Raw genomic sequence first — 16208 nt, 5'->3', positions numbered from 1 at the left:
GAAACTGACCTCAACTGTATAAACCAATTGGAAATAGAGTGTGATTTTGATGTAAAAAAAAAAAAGAAAAGGAAATGTCCATCTGTTTAGTTTTCGTTGACTGAGGAGTCAGCATGAAAACTCTGAGACGGTTAGAGGGTTCCAGTTAACTGAAAGTTACTTAATTGTGTAAAGTAATTAAATTTTCTTAAACTCAAACGTATCAAAAGTATCATCAAAAGAGAGTCCTTAAACTTGCTTGACACGCCTTTAAAACTAGCCATATTCTCTCATAACCAATCCCCAACTTCTTAGTCTGACCCTTGTATGGAGCCTATTCCAAGCCGCTAGGCATGCTTGGGAATGTTGCCTTTAAACCATACAGATTTGTGCCAAGGGACAGTGATAGAAGTAGGATGTAAGGTCATCCCCAGCGGGGGTTTTAAGAGAGATTTTAACACAGTAAAAAAAAAAAAATAATTCAGATAAAAGAAAAAAAATATAAGAGAACCTCTTATTTAGTAGACTCGAATTTGAAATAAGAGCGTCCTACATGCCAATTATCTGTTGGGCAGTCAGATTAGAAGAAGAAAAAAAAAATTTGATGGACGATCGAGTTTTTTTGTTTCTTTTCCTCTCTGTCTCTCTCTCTTTGTGATTGCAATGTCTTGCATATACTTAAAGTGTCTCTTTTTCAAAGTATATAAAACTCGTTGTTCATGTAGTCTTTTTCATCATTCAGGTTTACATTATAGGAGGAGATGGAAGAGACCTGAGAGGACCTCTTTTGGACAACTTTAACTAATTAAGATGTGTTAGCTGGGGCAGTTTAACTAATTAGTTTTTGTACTTACTTCCTTGCTTTTAGTTTCAATGGTTAAACTATATTCTTTGAAATATACAAGTAAAGAGCAAACGATCTTGTTCAGGTGGGAGCCATTGAGCCTCAGAGCTTGGATTCATTGCTAGGAAGCATCCATGATTGTCTTGCAAGTACATGTTGGTTAACACGTCAGGCCGCGGCTGATACATTCGTTACATTGGCATTACATTCCACCGCTTTAATTAAGGACAAAACAGAGTTCACCACTGCCGTGCTTGAAAACTGTCTGTCTCACAAGGTAGGTAGCTCCACTCTCTTTCTCTTTAAGTAATCTCAGGTGTAGGATCTTTCTGTTTTTGTGATATGGCCCGTATGAACTATAACAGGGCGAGTTGTACACTTGTTAGCTATAAAAGCTAATTTCAGTCAACTCTTCAAAGCCAAAGAGAATTGTTTATAAGAACAACAAAAGAACACAAGTTTCTTAACAATATTTTTCTTCATGTTCGATGATTCTACAATGGATGATGCTTAAGTCTTGGCCACGTCATGTTTTTTTCTCACGTTCGTGTCTCATCAACACTCATTATTTACACTTGAAGTTTTCTTTACACTTGTTATTTTGGTCATTGTAGGTTAAACCGAAGACTGATTTTGGAGTTGTGATGTTGATTGAGAGTCATATAACTCTAAAACAAGAGGTTTGTTTTTTTATATCTTCCTTTTTGCTTCTTGGATTGGTCTAACTTACTTAAAATCTTGATTTTTGTTTTCGTTCTGTTTACAATTGATGGTCTACTGAGTTCAAACTTTATGAAATGCAATAATTTTATAAATATATATCTTTTCTCTTTGTTGGAATAAAATTAATCATTTTCCTTTTTCATGAATTGTACTTTTATTTTATTATGTTTTCATGTTTTTAATGTTTAAAATTTTATAAAATGCAATAATTTTATAAACATATATTTTAATATGCAAAAATTTCATATTCTACTTTAATTTCTTTAATTTCAAAAAAAAAATCAAATTAAGAAAACCGGAGGGAAAAATTGTAATTATATTTCCCAAAGTTCTTAATCAACTAAAAGTACATTTTATATTAATTCAAAATTATAAGAGCCCAAAAATATAATCCCCATTGAGGTTGCCTTAAGGCTGACCATGTTTTATGCGACCAGCTTTACACACTGTATTTATCATATCTTCATACTTCTGCATGTATCACACCAAATGGAGATCACTCTTCCAGAATATTACACGTTCAACCCAAAAATTGTTTCCATTAAGGCGAATAACAAAACGAGGGTGGTAAAGTCTGTGATGCAAGATCAGGAGAATTACCAAATTAGAATCCCGTGCTTAAGTGGAATATCTAGAAACTCCAAAAATCCCAAAAGATGTTGTTTGTTGAAGAGGAGACTACAAATCAAATACTTTCCCACATGTTCAAGCGACATGGAGGTTCTCAGACATTGGAAATTTGAGATTGCTTTGAACTTCACTAAGCCTGGTTCTAAATTCTCATGTGACAAACCAAAAAAAATACCAAATCTGCCACTGGTAATTGGGTCCTTTTATTAGATGTTTAAAACCAGAAGGTCTCCTACAAAACGAATCCATACTTAATAGTAGTAAAACCCTATCCCCAGTGATTCTCCAATGCAGGCACATCAAAATCAAAACCAAGATGGAACAAAAAAAAACCGATCATCATCCGTAGACTATGGATCATTTCCTACAAAGCTATCGACGAATTCAAATAAACAACAACTGTATCTTATAATAAATAAAAGAAACCGCAAACAGATATATCGAGAAGTACCCACAACAATGGAAGTAGTAAACATATCAGGCAGCTTGGACATCAGCAGCAACGGTTGCAGAGTTTGTTGCAGGAGCAGCCTTTGTCAGATTTGGAATATACTTCCAACAGCGTTTGTGAACTCCACTTATCTTCTTTGGAGCTTCCGCAGCTCTCAATCCTGCATTTTGAGAATAGTAAAGTAAGTCAACTAAATTGCAACTGAGAAATCAAAATCTCAACATCAATGAAAGCAAATTATGACTATCACAGTTTCAAGTATGGCTAGTTCTAACAATTCCACCCTACACTCCATACATATAACGAAAAGCTAGTAACTTAACATTACTAAACAAGTGAGGAACAAAAAGAACTCACCATCTTTGTGAACAATCCCCCAAGCTTTTCCATGTCTACCATCCTGCATTTGAATCCAAAATCAAACAAAACCCCAAATGCATTTTCTCAGCATACGAAAAAAATGTAAACTTTACAATCAAACAAGAAAGAGAACACAAAACAGTAAGTGAAAGTGCAGAAGAAGAAGAAGAAGGGACCTTGTAGAGATTGATCTTAGTGATTTCATAAGAGATTCCGTTCCAGTGAGCTTTAGCCATATGGTACCCGATTCCCCAATTAGGTAAGAACTGAGCGACTTCGATTAAGTTCTTCTTCTTTCTTCTTTTAGGTTTATTCGCATCGGAGCTAGGGTTTTCACTCGACGGAGGAGATGCCGCCGGCGCCGCAGAGAAATTCCTAAAGAGATTAAGCGAGAGTCTGAAAGCACCGACGGTTTCGGTTCTTGAGATTGCTCTGTTCATCAGGCTCATCGCCATTGTATCGCTTTATTGTTGTTTCACCCCCACTGTTGAAGATCGGCGACTGAGGAGGTTGAAGAGAAGGAGAGAACAACCCACAAGTTTTGGTTTATTCACAAACAAACCCAATAATATTTAATAAATTATAATTTGACCCCATTACTTCTGTATTTTGACAAACTTTTCCTAAAAATCCGAACTTTACAAAATTAGTAGTGGAATGAGAAGTCAAAACCGAATTGAGAACGACTCAGAAGTCAGAACAGCTGAAATTGGGAAGCTTTCCTTCTCCGCAACCTTAAAAACTAGTACTTTCCTCAAACTTTACTCTTACTTCCAGACTCTGATCGTTGTTCCAGAAAAAAAAAACGAAAACTTTATTGAGTTTTCAAATCCTGCCACCTTTGTTTTGCTTCATAGCATTCACACCGATTGGTTTCTATCATTCCCTGCAAATGGGTCGCTCTCTATAACTGCGGTTAGTGTGTTCATCAACTTAAAAAGTATACACTTGTTTGTTTCTGAATTAGTTCATAATGATGTGTTTGTTCATCTAAGGCTTGCGTTACCTCTTATCCTTCTTCAGGTTGGATAATCTCTTGGGTTTAATAATTAAGATTCATGAAAGATGTGTGTGTGTGTGTTTGTTTGTGTTGCTTACGTTGGCATATGCTTTCTCTAGGAAGGATCAAAAAGGGGAAAGAAGTGATTGTTCCTCCACATCGAGTGTGAAGATGACGAGGCGGTCTGTGTCTATTATAAAGTGCACATTGTTCTTGCTGTTTCTGCTGAAGATCAAATGTGTATTCACTGATTCCGATTATTTGATCGGACTTGGAAGCTATGACATCACGGGACCTGCAGCTGATGTCAACATGATGGGATATGCTAACATGGAACAAGTAACATCCGGTGTTCACTTCAGGCTCAGAGCTCGCGCTTTCATCGTGGCTGAGCCTTTCAAGAAAAGAATTGTTTTTGTTAATCTTGATGCTGGTATGGCCTCACAGCTTGTGACTATCAAAGTGATTGAAAGATTAAAACAGAGGTAGGTATGTCTATCTTGTAAGTTTGTTACATGCTAAGCAGATTAAACTCAAATTCAAAAGTTCTATTTTAACTTCCTTGGAGGTACGGTGAGCTTTATACGGAGGAAAATGTTGCAATTAGTGGAACTCATACTCATGCTGGTCCAGGGGGTTATCTCCAATACATTCTGTACTTAGTTACATCTCTCGGGTTTGTTCATCAATCGTTTAATGCTCTTGTGGATGGTATAGAGCAAAGTATCATAGAAGCTCATGAAAATCTTCGTCCCGGGTCCATGTTAATCAATAAAGGTGAGCGATTCAGCTTGTGGCAAACTTTTACTATCATTCATTTACATGTTGCTTTCTCTAAAGACATTTCTTTTGGAGCTGAAAATTTCAGGGGAGCTCTTGGATGCTGGTGTGAATCGTAGTCCCAGTGCATACCTTAACAATCCGGCACATGAGCGTAGTAAATATGAATATAATGTCGATAAAGAGATGACACTTGTCAAGTTCGTTGATGATCAGTGGGGTCCTGTGGGTAGTTTCAATTGGTTTGCAACTCATGGCACTTCGATGAGCCGCACAAATTCCTTGATCAGCGGGGACAACAAAGGCACTGCAGCACGTCTCATGGAAGACTGGTTTGGACAGAAAGAAGGTCGCGTGTCATATGATGTTGAATCTCATAGAAGAGTCTCACGCATACTCACAGATCCCCATGGTAAGCGTAAGTGACCATAGCTTCTATACTTTAGTAATAGCGTGCTATGATAAAACTAACCTTTTGTTGCGTTCATTGCAGATCAAGATGTAATGGAAATGGCGTCCTCATTACCGTCTACAGGCGGTAAAACCGTTACAAGGATGTCAAGCGTTGCTAGACGGGTCAGAAGTGGATTCAGACACGCTGACAAACCTAGCTTTGTCTCTGCCTTCTGTCAAACTAACTGTGGTGATGTTAGTCCGAACGTGTTGGGAGCCTTCTGTATAGACACAGGCCTGCCTTGTGACTTCAACCACAGTACTTGTGGTGGAAAGAACGAACAGTGCTACGGCCGTGGACCAGGGTACATCTTATTCCTAAATGCACACTTTTCCTTTCAGTAATGCGAAAACCAATCACAGAAAATTCTTTTCTCTCTCAGTTCAGTATGGTATTTAGAGCCAAGCTTATTAGATGTATGACTTGGCAAGACTAAATGTTTCAGTTACCCTGATGAGTTTGAGAGTACGCGCCTTATTGGAGAGAGGCAGTTCAAGAAGGCTGCGGATCTTTTCACTAAAGCCTCTGAGGAGATACAAGGAAAAGTTGACTACCGTCATGCTTTTGTTGATTTCTCTCAGCTTGAAGTGACGATTGATGGACAAAATGGAGGTTCCGAAGTGGTGAAAACATGTCCAGCTGCAATGGGTTTTGGTTTTGCTGCAGGAACAACTGATGGACCTGGAGCATTTGACTTTAAACAAGGAGATGATCAGGTAAACCCCAAATTCCCTTCTAACTTACTAATAAGATGGTTAGTACTATACATGATGTTGTTACTTTGTGTCAGGGAAATCCTTTCTGGAGGCTTGTAAGGAACCTTCTCAAAAATCCAACTGAGGAACAGGTCCGGTGCCAGCGACCTAAACCCATATTACTTGATACCGGTGAAATGAAACAACCATACAACTGGGCGGTGAGCATAATCTGTTTATCAATCATCCTAATGCTTTTACTGCAATGAATTATAATTGATTCCCACTTAACTCTTTGTCTGGTTCTTTATCCATTTTTCAGCCGTCGATATTACCAGTTCAGATCCTCCGCATTGGCCAGCTAGTGATTCTCTGCGTCCCCGGTGGTATTCCAGACTCCCCTCAGAAAAAAAATCATTTTGAGGGCTGATGTAAAACATTAGTAATATCCTTTCTGTTTTGGTTCTGCTTGCAAGAATTCACAACAATGGCAGGGAGGCGACTACGTGATGCCGTGAAAACAGTGCTTAAGGAAGGCAGCAACGGAGGAGAATTCAGCATAGTCATAGCTGGGTTAACCAATTCATACTCGCAGTATATCGCCACATTTGAGGAATACCAAGTGCAGAGATATGAGGTGAGAGGCTGATGAGATAAGAAGGAAGAGGTTGGATCTCTTTTGATTTCATGCTCTTAAACCAACTCTATTTTTTTGTCAGGGTGCATCAACTTTGTATGGACCTCACACGCTAAGCGGATACATTCAAGAATTCAAGAAACTAGCAAATGATCTTCTATCTGGTCAAACCACTGATCCTGGTCCTCAGCCACCTGACCTACTTCACAAGCAAATAAGCTTACTAACACCCGTGGTTGCGGATATGACACCAATTGGAACTGCATTTGGAGATGTTATATCAGATGTTCCTCGCTCTGCCAAATTCAGGAAGGGAACTGACGTAGTGACGGTTCAATTCCGGTCAGCAAACCCGAGAAACGACCTGATGACGGAAGGGACTTTCGCGCTTGTTGAGAGGTGGCTAGAAGGAAGAAAGACATGGATACCTGTTTATGATGACGACGACTTTTGCCTCCGGTTTAAGTGGGCAAGACCGTTCAAACTAAGCACGCAGAGCACAGCGAGTATCGAATGGAGAATCCCTGAAACAGCAACACCTGGCGTTTATAGAATCACTCACTTTGGTTCAGCTAAAACACCTTTGAGTTCCATTCACCATTTCTCTGGTTCATCAAGTGCCTTTGTTGTATATTGAGATGAACAACACGAATAGTCTTTACACATATCCCTAGCAACTTCCATAGAAAAATGTAGAAAAACCCTAAACCAGTTGAATTTTTTTTTATCTTGTATAGAAAGAAGAATACAGACCGGGGACAAAAATTAGACCCAAAAAAAGGTTAAACCAAGATAAAAAAAAAATAAAAAGGTGATAAATACGGAGATAGTAAAAGACTGTAATATTCTACAATCCATCCTCCTAAAAATCCTTGACCTACTGTACTTGCAGCAACTAGTAAAGCTTCTGTATATTTATGAGTTCATCAGGTCTAGGCAGCTTTAACTTAATCTATACTTTTTAAAATTAAGTAGTCATCTCCCTCTTTAAACATTGACTTTACTTTTGTGTTTATGCATCTTCTTCATTCATTGAGATCAACTTTGTTGTCTCTGTTTTTTTTTTATTGGCAGGAAAGTGATGAAGATGAAAAGACTGCCCTGAAAATGGTGAGCAACGTTAACCATCCATGCCGAACACAAGTTTCCCTCATTGACTCTACTTTTCTCTTTATGAATACTTTAACGGATGTTTCATTCATTGACGTGAACTATGTCTATTTTGTGTGCAGGAAAAGGATGAAGATAAAAGAAAAGGTATAATTAAGCAACATATTTTGTTAGTCTTGAAAAATAGATAGCTAAATCAGTTTCACAAACCTCTTAAATGAAATACAAAGGTGGAAAAATATCGTTGCCTTTTCGAAAATGAAGATGCATATGGAAACAATCCAGGAACCATTTTCGTTTAAGGGTTTCGATTGTTCCCTACCTATGGCTGATATCAGGACGGCATTGAGAAATCACTTCAGTTCATGTGGACAGATCTCTCGGATTTTTGTTCCCACAGAGTGTAAAACCGGTTCTCTTTTGGGGTTTGTGACTTCTTGCTCGTATTTTTTTTTTTACTTCTTTTAAGTTTAAATGCAAACGAAAATATTTACTTTTTGTTTTTTTCTCTTCAGATTTGCTTTCATAAATATGCTGGCGGACGAAAAGAAGGCATTAGCACTAGATGGAAGTTACTTGGGAAGTCTGAAGCTTGAGGTTGGAAGGGCTAGTCGTATAATTGGAAGTAGAACGCTGTGTTCTCGTTCGAAGAAAGCGTATGTACCACCGCTTCACTGAAACTAGGGGTGGTCGTATACAGCCCAGGTACATAAATTTAATTCTTGATGATTAGTATTGAATCCTAGCTAGTTAGTTAAGAACGTAACTTGTCATTAATTAAATTTGTTGTTTTCTTTTGCTATTTTTATATAACAGGACAGCTATGTTCGACAGTATGATTGCTGAGCTTGACCAAAAAAAAGCTGAAGCCAAGAAAAGACACTGCTAAATATTTTGGTCGTTTAATTTACCTTCTAAAAGAAAACTTGTATTGCGTAATTCTTGCTATTTTGTTGCATAAGTTATGCCTAAATCAAATTATTAAAAAACTACATGAGCTTACTATAACTCCCGTGGATGGGAATATAGAGGCATTTGTTGAGTGGTGTGGATCGAGCAAACAGAGACCTATTGGAATATAGAATCACTCACTTTTGTTCTGCTAATTAAACCACCTTAAACATAAAGGCAGTTTCATCATACCTAACCTTCCACCTGAGGAAGAGGGTCTCCAACTAAAACATAAGACAGTTATGCACGTAAACCTTCCAGTAGAGGAAGAGGGTCTCTGTTCTCTAATCACTCTGTTTAGTTACAAAAGGAAAAGAAAGGAAACTATAATAGCGAAAATAGTAACACCAAAAGATTGGGATTGAGAGAGACTCTCTGTACTATTTCTGAATTCGTTTACGCCATTAGATTGCTTTTTTAAAAATCTCGATCTCGCTCACTCACTTTTCTTCATTACTACTCTAAATAAAAACCAAATCATTTGAGAAAACCCATTTTTAAAGATAAATACTACTTTTTTTTATCAAATCAATCATCCTGATCGTCGTTGTTGTCAGAGAGAAGAAAAGTGCAAGTTCTTAAATTTTTTTTTTTTGTGTTTGCCATCAATCGGTGCATCCCCAGATTTCGCTTATCTTGTTCCCCATCTTTTGTATTAGCAATTAACAATGGCGGATTTCAAACCAAGGATCGAGATTTCGTTCCTTGAAACCTTCATTTGCAGCGCTTTCGCTGCTTGTTTTGCAGAGGTGCGAGATTGAGATGAGATGATTCCTCCTCCTTTTTTTGGGGTTTTTTTTTTGTCATTTTGCGTCGGTGAATTATCTTGGAATTAATTCGATTCAATCACTGTCACTGGTTGAACAAGCCAGATCATTTTTTTGTTTTGTTTCAGATTTGTTCTTCTTCTGTTGACTCTTTGAAATTGAGCTGTAGATTATATAATGGTCTAGTCTACGGACTCTTTAAAGTCTTATATTAGGAGATGATACTCTTATCGAAATGAGCTACATAGGCTCTACTAGGTTTGATGTTTTGGAAAAATTTGACTTTTTTTTTTTTATGTGTTATGTGTTTGCTTTTTTACTCCTTTTAAGTCTGTTTGGTAGCTTTTAGTCAAATCTCTTGATGTTTATGAACAATGTTGCAGTTATGTACAGTACCGTTAGACACAGCCAAAGTAAGGCTTCAGCTTCAAAGAAAGATCCCTACTGGAGATGGTGATAATTTACCCAAGTACAGAGGCTCAATTGGTACACTAACTACCATAGCAAGAGAAGAAGGTATTTCTGGGCTTTGGAAAGGTGTCATTGCAGGACTTCATCGTCAATGCATCTATGGTGGCTTAAGGATTGGGTTATATGAGCCTGTGAGTTCTCACATTACTTTCCTTCTCTGGGTTTTTTTTTCTTTAATATATATATATATATTTGGGATTCTCTCTTCTTATATCTGATGAGTTGGTTACTTTGCTATATCTGGCCAGGTCAAGACTTTTTTGGTTGGAAGTGACTTTATTGGTGATATTCCATTATATCAAAAGATTCTTGCAGCTTTGTTAACTGGTGAGCTCAGTTCTTGAATTTGACCCTCTAACTCTAGTGAAGGAAAGACATAATAAAGGGAATTTTTTTTCTTTTGGTGTGTGTGTGTGTGTGTGACAACAGGAGCTATAGCTATTATAGTAGCTAATCCAACTGATCTTGTTAAAGTTCGGCTTCAATCAGAAGGAAAGCTACCGGCTGGGGTTCCTAGGCGTTATGCAGGAGCTGTAGATGCTTATTTCACCATAGTGAAGCTGGTTAGTAAATTAACCTGCAAATAACAATGTCAAAAATACTTGGTTAGCAGAGAGATTTATAGTCTTTTCACTTTTGATGTATAAAACAGGAAGGAGTTAGTGCGCTATGGACCGGACTTGGTCCTAATATTGCTCGGAATGCTATTGTAAATGCTGCAGAGCTAGCTAGTTATGATCAAATAAAGGAGGTGAATATTTCTTTCTCAAGAATCGTTTTTCTTGTTGAGTAGAATTTTTGGCTTCTAATGGTGTTTGTTTAGTCTTTGTTTGTTCTAATACTTCCATACATATGCAGACAATTATGAAAATTCCATTCTTCAGAGACAGTGTTCTAACTCATCTACTAGCTGGTTTAGCTGCAGGCTTCTTCGCTGTCTGTATTGGTTCTCCGATTGATGTGGTAAGCATCCAGTTTCTTTTATTTACATAAAACCAACAACAAAATTACAAGATCAATATGGCTCTGCCTCATCTTTTTTGGTAGTGGTATATGTAATATAACTTTTAAAAAGAGTGACAGATCTGAAATGAAAGTGCTAAATGCCTAAATTAATGATATTCTGGGGAACAAAACAAAAGAGACTAGTACTGATTTGAGTTCTATTATAGATTTGTGGCAAGGATTGAGTTCGTATCACAGAATATCTCTTAGAAGGATAATGATATTGAATGGACAGAGCACCACCTTGAAGTGACAATGAGCGTTTCACATGTTTGTGTCTTCCACAGTTTATGTTTCTTATCTCTTACATGGTGATTTGACTTTGGTAAAAGCAGCATTATTAGATAGTAATGCTCTACTGAAGGAGATATTAGATTGTAGAGAAACTAATAAAAATATCAACTTGTTACTAAAAGAAGCAAAATAATTGATGGTTTGTGGTATATGCCCTTGGAACGGCCATGTTATATTTCTTTATATGTTGTTCCAGGTAAAATCTAGAATGATGGGTGACTCTACTTACCGAAACACAATTGATTGCTTCATCAAAACCATGAAGACAGAGGTTGGTATCTATTTCTGGTTCACATTTACCAATCTCTCTCTCTCTCTCTCTCTCTTTAGATACAATCATGATGGAATGTTTTGTTTTTTGGTATATTTACAGGGGATCATGGCATTCTACAAAGGATTTCTCCCGAATTTTACACGGCTAGGAACCTGGAACGTCATTATGTTCCTCACACTAGAACAAGTAAACTTAATCCTTCTCCTATTCTCATTTTACTTTTGATGAATTTGGGGTTTTTACTCTTTTATTTAATCTTGTTCTCTCTGTTTCACCTTTACTTTGTGACAGGTGAAAAAAGTGTTTCTAAGAGAAGTCTTGTACGATTGATACTGAGATCCCTAGTCGAAAAAAACATACCTTATTACATAATCCCTTCTAAAAACCCTCGAATTGTTAGAATTAAAACATATATATGTTATGTGTGAGCTTTGTCATTTAGATTAATATAGAAACATTTATCCAATTTTGAATTTTTTTTTCAATTGTTTTGCAAGAACTCTTTATAATGAACGGACTCCTTATTTCAACATTTTTCCAAAACCAAGTTGATAACTCGACATAACATTACTAACACACAGTGGAACTCAATGAAACCAGTTTAAGCCCTTGGAACCAAGTAAACTCTGGATTTGATGATTGATCCTTTCCCTTGATGGCTAAGCTTGAATCCTGGACAAACAGGAAACCCAACAACTTGACCCGCAGGAACACGGCCATCCGAGAACCTCACAACGCTCTCCATGTACTGAGAGTGAAACTCGGCTCCTCGGTTTGCTTCAAAGTGACTCGGGGATGGGTCAAGCGAAAAGGCCAGGAGATGAAGCAGCCAGACGGCTTTGGCTAACCCCAAGAACTCTCCATAGAACTGACTTCTTGGGTGATTACCAGCTAAAACCAACTCCCGCTGTTCCGAGTCCCCAAACAACGACTCTTCCATTTTGTGGTGAATGATCGAAAGGTACTTCTTTGAACAGAACTTACCAAAATGGCAAGTTGGTAAGATCCCTAGCAACTCCATAGGATCCATTGCTTTCATGTCTTTGAACTGAGCAAAGCAGTCACGACGGTACTGATCCGGGTTGATAAGAGAAGAGAGGCTTCCGTCCATGTAAAACGTTTCGTGATCGAATCCTTGGAAGATTTTCCTACAGATGTAAGACTCGAGAGCAAATTTCGCGTGTTGGTTCGGGACAGAGGACTGAACAGAGGATGCAAACGAAGAAGCTGACACTCCATCTGATGCAGCTTCAATGGATCGAACAGCCGCTGCAATGTCCCAGTGTGCAGCTCGCATTAGAGACAGTAAAATCCCTGTAAAAGACTTTGATGCCTCTTTCACCTGAATCATTGTCATCTCAAATAACTCCGGTACCGGAGATACAGCAATTTGTGTGGAGCAGTTCACTTTCCGGCTAGAAAGCAATCGGTGTTTCTTGCCTCCTCCGTTACCATTGGCCATGGAAGTAGCCGCTTTGACTTTCTCCTTGAGATTCTCAATCTCAGTGTCTTTCACCTTCACTTCTTTCTTCAGCTCCTTCACGACGGCTTCATACGGCGCCACCGCGTCTCTCAGCAATCCTCTACCGGAGTCGTTTTTCCTCCGGCCACCACCACCACCACTTCCGGTACCTCTCATCCTCCTGAATCTTTCCCTCAACAAACCAATCCTTCTCAGCTCAGCCACCATCGCCATGTCAGCATCGTGCATCTTCTCCGGATCCCACGGCGAATGAGCTTCCTGAAGCGCCACGTAAGCTCTCTTCAAAGCAGCCGCCGCGGTGAATACTTCCTCCATCACCATGTCCATCTCCTGAACCGTCTCCAAGCTCACTCCGGTCTTGCTCTTAATAACCCTAATAGTCTCATCTTTCACATCCTCCTCCTCCAAAGCGTCCTCGTACTGAATCTCACCTTCCTCATTCTCCTCTTCTTCGGAATCGTACTCTTCCCGGCGGTTACCAGCTAGATCTTGCCTGCCGGCGGAGAGTGGATGCAACAAACAAGAAGCAGTCACTCGTTGAATCAGATCCGAGAAGTTAGAAACCTTGTTCGCCATCTCTCCTCGCTTCTTCGCCTTGCTTAATTCGCCGGCGTTCCTACTTGCAACCAAAAACACACAAAAAAGGTTTGAGATTACCAGAAATTGTGAAATCAACGGGGACTTTTTTACCGACGGGAAGCTAAACCTGCGGGAATGGTGAGTGTTGTTATCCGATTTGAGAGCAAATCTAGGAGGATCTCGATTGAACTGAACTGAGTACCAGTACTCAATGTCCTTAGGCTCAGTATCTAAGCTCTCTCGATCATTCTTCTTCTTTTTGCTGCAACAGTGAGAGAGCAAACCAACTTCGTCAGTTTATACCACCGGAATAATAAATTCTCCGGCCGTCGAATGAAATTTTATGAATTTTATCCAAATTTCTCAAGAGTCAGTGTCAGAGAGTTAGTGTGGAGAACAGGGGAAGAGAAGACCACTAAAGAACTGATAGAAGATTACGGAATTACCCCTTATCTTTTTTATGTTTTTGAGTTTTGACCCCTTGACTATTTTTAATTGTAAATGATGTGCCTCGTAAAAGCTTTGCCTCGATTTGGGTCCTAGGGGAAAGTTTTGGGTCTTTCGACAATTTTTTTATCTTTTACCCATGCACATGCTCTCCTCTTTCCTTTTTCTTTTTATTTATTTATTTGCCAATATTCCAAAAAAAATACAATATATGCCAATAAAAACAATATTTAAGTTGGAATTATAAAAACAATTTGTTTATCACATCTTTTCCTTTTTTCCCCTTTTCAAAAATTGGTAATTACAGTATAGCTTTCTATCCTTTGATGACTTAACTTTTTTATGAAAGTTTTTCTTTGGCTAAATTAAAATTAAAAAAAAAAAAAAAAAATACTAGTTTCTCTCCTAAAAGACAAAAGTGAAGTAAGTGGCGATTATCTCAGACTTTTTTTTTTTTTTGTTAATCTCTCTTTTGATTGGACAAGAAAGTGATGATCAGATAAAGTTACGACATGGATCTTGCCTTAGTCCAAAATCATGTACAAATTATTGTCTCTTTATTTCATATACTAATGATATGATATATCAATTATATCGATAAATCCAAGTTTTATCATTAAACACATGTTAAGAAAACACTTTAATCACATCGTACTTAATTAAAACAACAAAGTATATTAATCAAAAGTTAAATTCCAACGTAAATAAAAAACTGAAATGAATAACTCACCTGTGATTCCTGGGATTAAGTGAGCATAAAAGTATCCCTGGCAACATCTTCTCTCCTTCTCTCTTTTAGAGACAAAGAGATGAACTCTTATTATATTAAGGTTCATAGTTTACCCATATGTGTATATATATAGCTAGCGCATATTCTCAATCGAAGATTTGAGAGAAAAATAGGCCAATGAGGAAACAAATAGGTTTTGGATGTGACAAGTATCAAACACTGTATTATTAAAAAATTATGAGATTATAATTGAGGGGGTGGGATTGTTCCTTGTTTTATGTTTCAACATCTAGCCATTTGTTGTCTAGTTTGTTCTCACAAATCTTATAAACTTCACTGAGAAAATATATCCAGAATCAAAATTGGATTTACAATCAGAAACGTTCACAAATTTATAAATACGATTCAACAACACGTCAATACGATTTCAGTTGAAATTGTCACAAAATATAAATAAGAGATGCGTGCCTTCTTATAAATATATATATCTTCTTCCAAAAGATAACATTATTATAAGTTTGCGAGAAAGATACATTAGCTTAATTACTGAAGTCGGTTTCTATGTGTCTCTCTTGTGTTTGTAGGATGAGATTCACTAGCACCCTAGTTTCCCGTGAAACTAGGTGTACGTCAACGTATCCTCAATCTTTTTCATTTTTTGGTATCAATGTTAAGTAACGTAGCATCAGTACTTGGTACGTTATATATACACCGGCCAATACATACACTTAAAAACAAAAGTGGAAGCCATGGAGAGAGTATAACTTATTCTAATCCAACCGACATTGTTGGCAAACCCAGTACTCTCTGTTCTTTTATGGATTCTGTTGTGCTAACATTTTAATTACGTTTTAGGAGAAACAGTGATGAACATAGTGGCATAGTTTGGTTGGTACTTGTTGTAAACTATCTTTTAACATGTTGTCAAATTTTCAGTATAGTACAAGCCATGGCTATATAGAAATCACCAATGTATATGATGTGTAATCATAAAATATTATGTGTAGGATATATACGATAATAATAGGATATAAGAGGAAAGGGTGCGTCCAAAGGCGTAGGACATGCATGAAATAGGTCCGGAGACAAAATGTGTGGTGTCTCTAAAAAATGAATCTGTTGGTAAGCATTTGTGTTTTACCAATCTTTTGGACTCACCTTTAATTACATCTTTCTTTCTCTTTTATTCTTCTACTCTCATTGAATTTGGCCATTTTGTTTTCTTCGTCCACACACACACACACACACACACATATAAATATATGTAGTATAATATATGTATCATGATCATGAACTAGTTACGTTCATACTTTTTTGTCCTATACGTTTTAATATCACTGCTGTGCAAGACATGACTTATTAAGTAAACCTTGTTTTTTTTTCCCCCCGTTTGTTCTCATCTGGGAGGGACTTTGTGAATCAGGTGACTGTAGGGGCAGCAGCGTGCGTTGATCTTAATCTAGACAAGCTCAAACGTCGAGGACAAAATTGAATTATTATTAGGTCACAGCCGCATAGTCACACACCGTCGTATCAAGTGAGCA

At 37.6% G+C, this 16208-nt stretch overlaps 4 protein-coding genes across 11 annotated transcripts; 2 read left to right on the top strand and 2 right to left on the bottom strand.

The window, feature by feature from the left end:
- Window positions 1-548: 548 nt before the first annotated feature.
- Window positions 549-7318, top strand: LOC104726479 (neutral ceramidase 3). Of its 7 annotated transcripts, XM_087474365.1 has the most exons (12): window positions 549-825; window positions 909-1100; window positions 1438-1503; window positions 4107-4472; window positions 4556-4764; window positions 4856-5179; window positions 5261-5525; window positions 5667-5937; window positions 6012-6137; window positions 6239-6302; window positions 6393-6553; window positions 6636-7318. In XM_087474365.1, exons 4-12 carry the CDS (start codon window positions 4159-4161, stop codon window positions 7188-7190), a joined length of 2289 nt encoding a protein of 762 aa, XP_087330491.1. In that variant the 5' UTR covers window positions 549-825; window positions 909-1100; window positions 1438-1503; window positions 4107-4158; the 3' UTR covers window positions 7191-7318. The 7 variants fall into 7 exon arrangements, with proteins under 7 accessions (XP_087330491.1, XP_087330492.1, XP_087330493.1 ...); XM_087474366.1 differs by lacking the exons at window positions 549-825; window positions 909-1100; window positions 1438-1503 and adding exons at window positions 3526-3732; window positions 3845-3902; XM_087474367.1 differs by lacking the exons at window positions 549-825; window positions 909-1100; window positions 1438-1503 and adding exons at window positions 3644-3732; window positions 3845-3902 and having other exon boundaries at window positions 4111-4472.
- LOC104726481 (uncharacterized) lies at window positions 2358-3773 on the bottom strand. The gene is made up of 3 exons (XM_010445348.3): window positions 3164-3773; window positions 2985-3027; window positions 2358-2787 (listed from the first exon to the last, which is right to left on the bottom strand). The coding sequence occupies exons 1-3, from the start codon at window positions 3440-3442 to the stop codon at window positions 2654-2656; spliced, it is 456 nt and encodes a 151-aa protein (XP_010443650.1). The 5' UTR covers window positions 3443-3773; the 3' UTR covers window positions 2358-2653.
- A 1555-nt stretch (window positions 7319-8873) lies between the features above and the next one.
- Window positions 8874-11891, top strand: LOC104726476 (mitochondrial uncoupling protein 2). The gene is made up of 9 exons (XM_010445343.3): window positions 8874-9363; window positions 9765-9983; window positions 10101-10179; window positions 10282-10415; window positions 10505-10603; window positions 10711-10815; window positions 11348-11422; window positions 11525-11611; window positions 11717-11891. Exons 1-9 carry the CDS (start codon window positions 9283-9285, stop codon window positions 11753-11755), a joined length of 918 nt encoding a protein of 305 aa, XP_010443645.1. The 5' UTR covers window positions 8874-9282; the 3' UTR covers window positions 11756-11891.
- Window positions 11892-12006: 115 nt separating this feature from the next.
- LOC104726477 (protein GRAVITROPIC IN THE LIGHT 1) lies at window positions 12007-14884 on the bottom strand. 2 transcript variants are annotated; one of them, XM_010445345.3, is made up of 3 exons: window positions 14665-14884; window positions 13615-13749; window positions 12007-13524 (listed from the first exon to the last, which is right to left on the bottom strand). In XM_010445345.3, the coding sequence occupies exons 1-3, from the start codon at window positions 14709-14711 to the stop codon at window positions 12027-12029; spliced, it is 1680 nt and encodes a 559-aa protein (XP_010443647.1). In that variant the 5' UTR covers window positions 14712-14884; the 3' UTR covers window positions 12007-12026. The 2 variants fall into 2 exon arrangements, with proteins under 2 accessions (XP_010443647.1, XP_010443646.1); XM_010445344.3 differs by having other exon boundaries at window positions 12007-13527; window positions 14665-14804.
- Between the last annotated feature and the right edge of the window lie 1324 nt (window positions 14885-16208).

The sequence above is a fragment of the Camelina sativa genome, chromosome 11, assembly GCF_030686135.1.
Source record: "Camelina sativa cultivar CO46 ecotype springtype chromosome 11, ASM3068613v1".
In the NCBI taxonomy this organism is placed as follows: Eukaryota; Viridiplantae; Streptophyta; class Magnoliopsida; order Brassicales; family Brassicaceae; genus Camelina; species Camelina sativa.
Note: the sequence above shows the minus strand (reverse complement) of the source record. Positions and strands in the feature narration are given on the sequence as shown.

Bases quoted from the DNA above. Each gene is read 5' to 3' on its own strand.
- LOC104726476 (XM_010445343.3), top strand. From the start codon at position 9,283: ATGGCGGATTTCAAACCAAGGATCGAGATTTCGTTCCTTGAAACCTTC. The intron at 11,423-11,524 runs GTTGGTATCTAT...GTATATTTACAG, and splicing joins TCAAAACCATGAAGACAGAG to GGGATCATGGCATTCTACAA. The intron at 11,612-11,716 runs GTAAACTTAATC...ACTTTGTGACAG, and splicing joins TGTTCCTCACACTAGAACAA to GTGAAAAAAGTGTTTCTAAG.
- LOC104726479 (XM_087474363.1), top strand. From the start codon at position 4,159: ATGACGAGGCGGTCTGTGTCTATTATAAAGTGCACATTGTTCTTGCTG. The intron at 5,186-5,260 runs GTAAGTGACCAT...CGTTCATTGCAG, and splicing joins CACAGATCCCCATGGTAAGC to ATCAAGATGTAATGGAAATG. The intron at 5,938-6,011 runs GTAAACCCCAAA...ACTTTGTGTCAG, and splicing joins TTAAACAAGGAGATGATCAG to GGAAATCCTTTCTGGAGGCT.
- LOC104726477 (XM_010445344.3), bottom strand. From the start codon at position 14,711: ATGTTGCCAGGGATACTTTTATGCTCACTTAATCCCAGGAATCACAG. The intron at 13,750-14,664 runs GTGAGTTATTCA...TCACTGTTGCAG, and splicing joins CTTAATCCCAGGAATCACAG to CAAAAAGAAGAAGAATGATC. The intron at 13,528-13,614 runs GTTTAGCTTCCC...TTTGGTTGCAAG, and splicing joins AACACTCACCATTCCCGCAG to TAGGAACGCCGGCGAATTAA.
- LOC104726481 (XM_010445348.3), bottom strand. From the start codon at position 3,442: ATGGCGATGAGCCTGATGAACAGAGCAATCTCAAGAACCGAAACCGTC. The intron at 3,028-3,163 runs GTCCCTTCTTCT...ATTCAAATGCAG, and splicing joins CTAAGATCAATCTCTACAAG to GATGGTAGACATGGAAAAGC. The intron at 2,788-2,984 runs GTGAGTTCTTTT...CTCAAAATGCAG, and splicing joins GGGGATTGTTCACAAAGATG to GATTGAGAGCTGCGGAAGCT.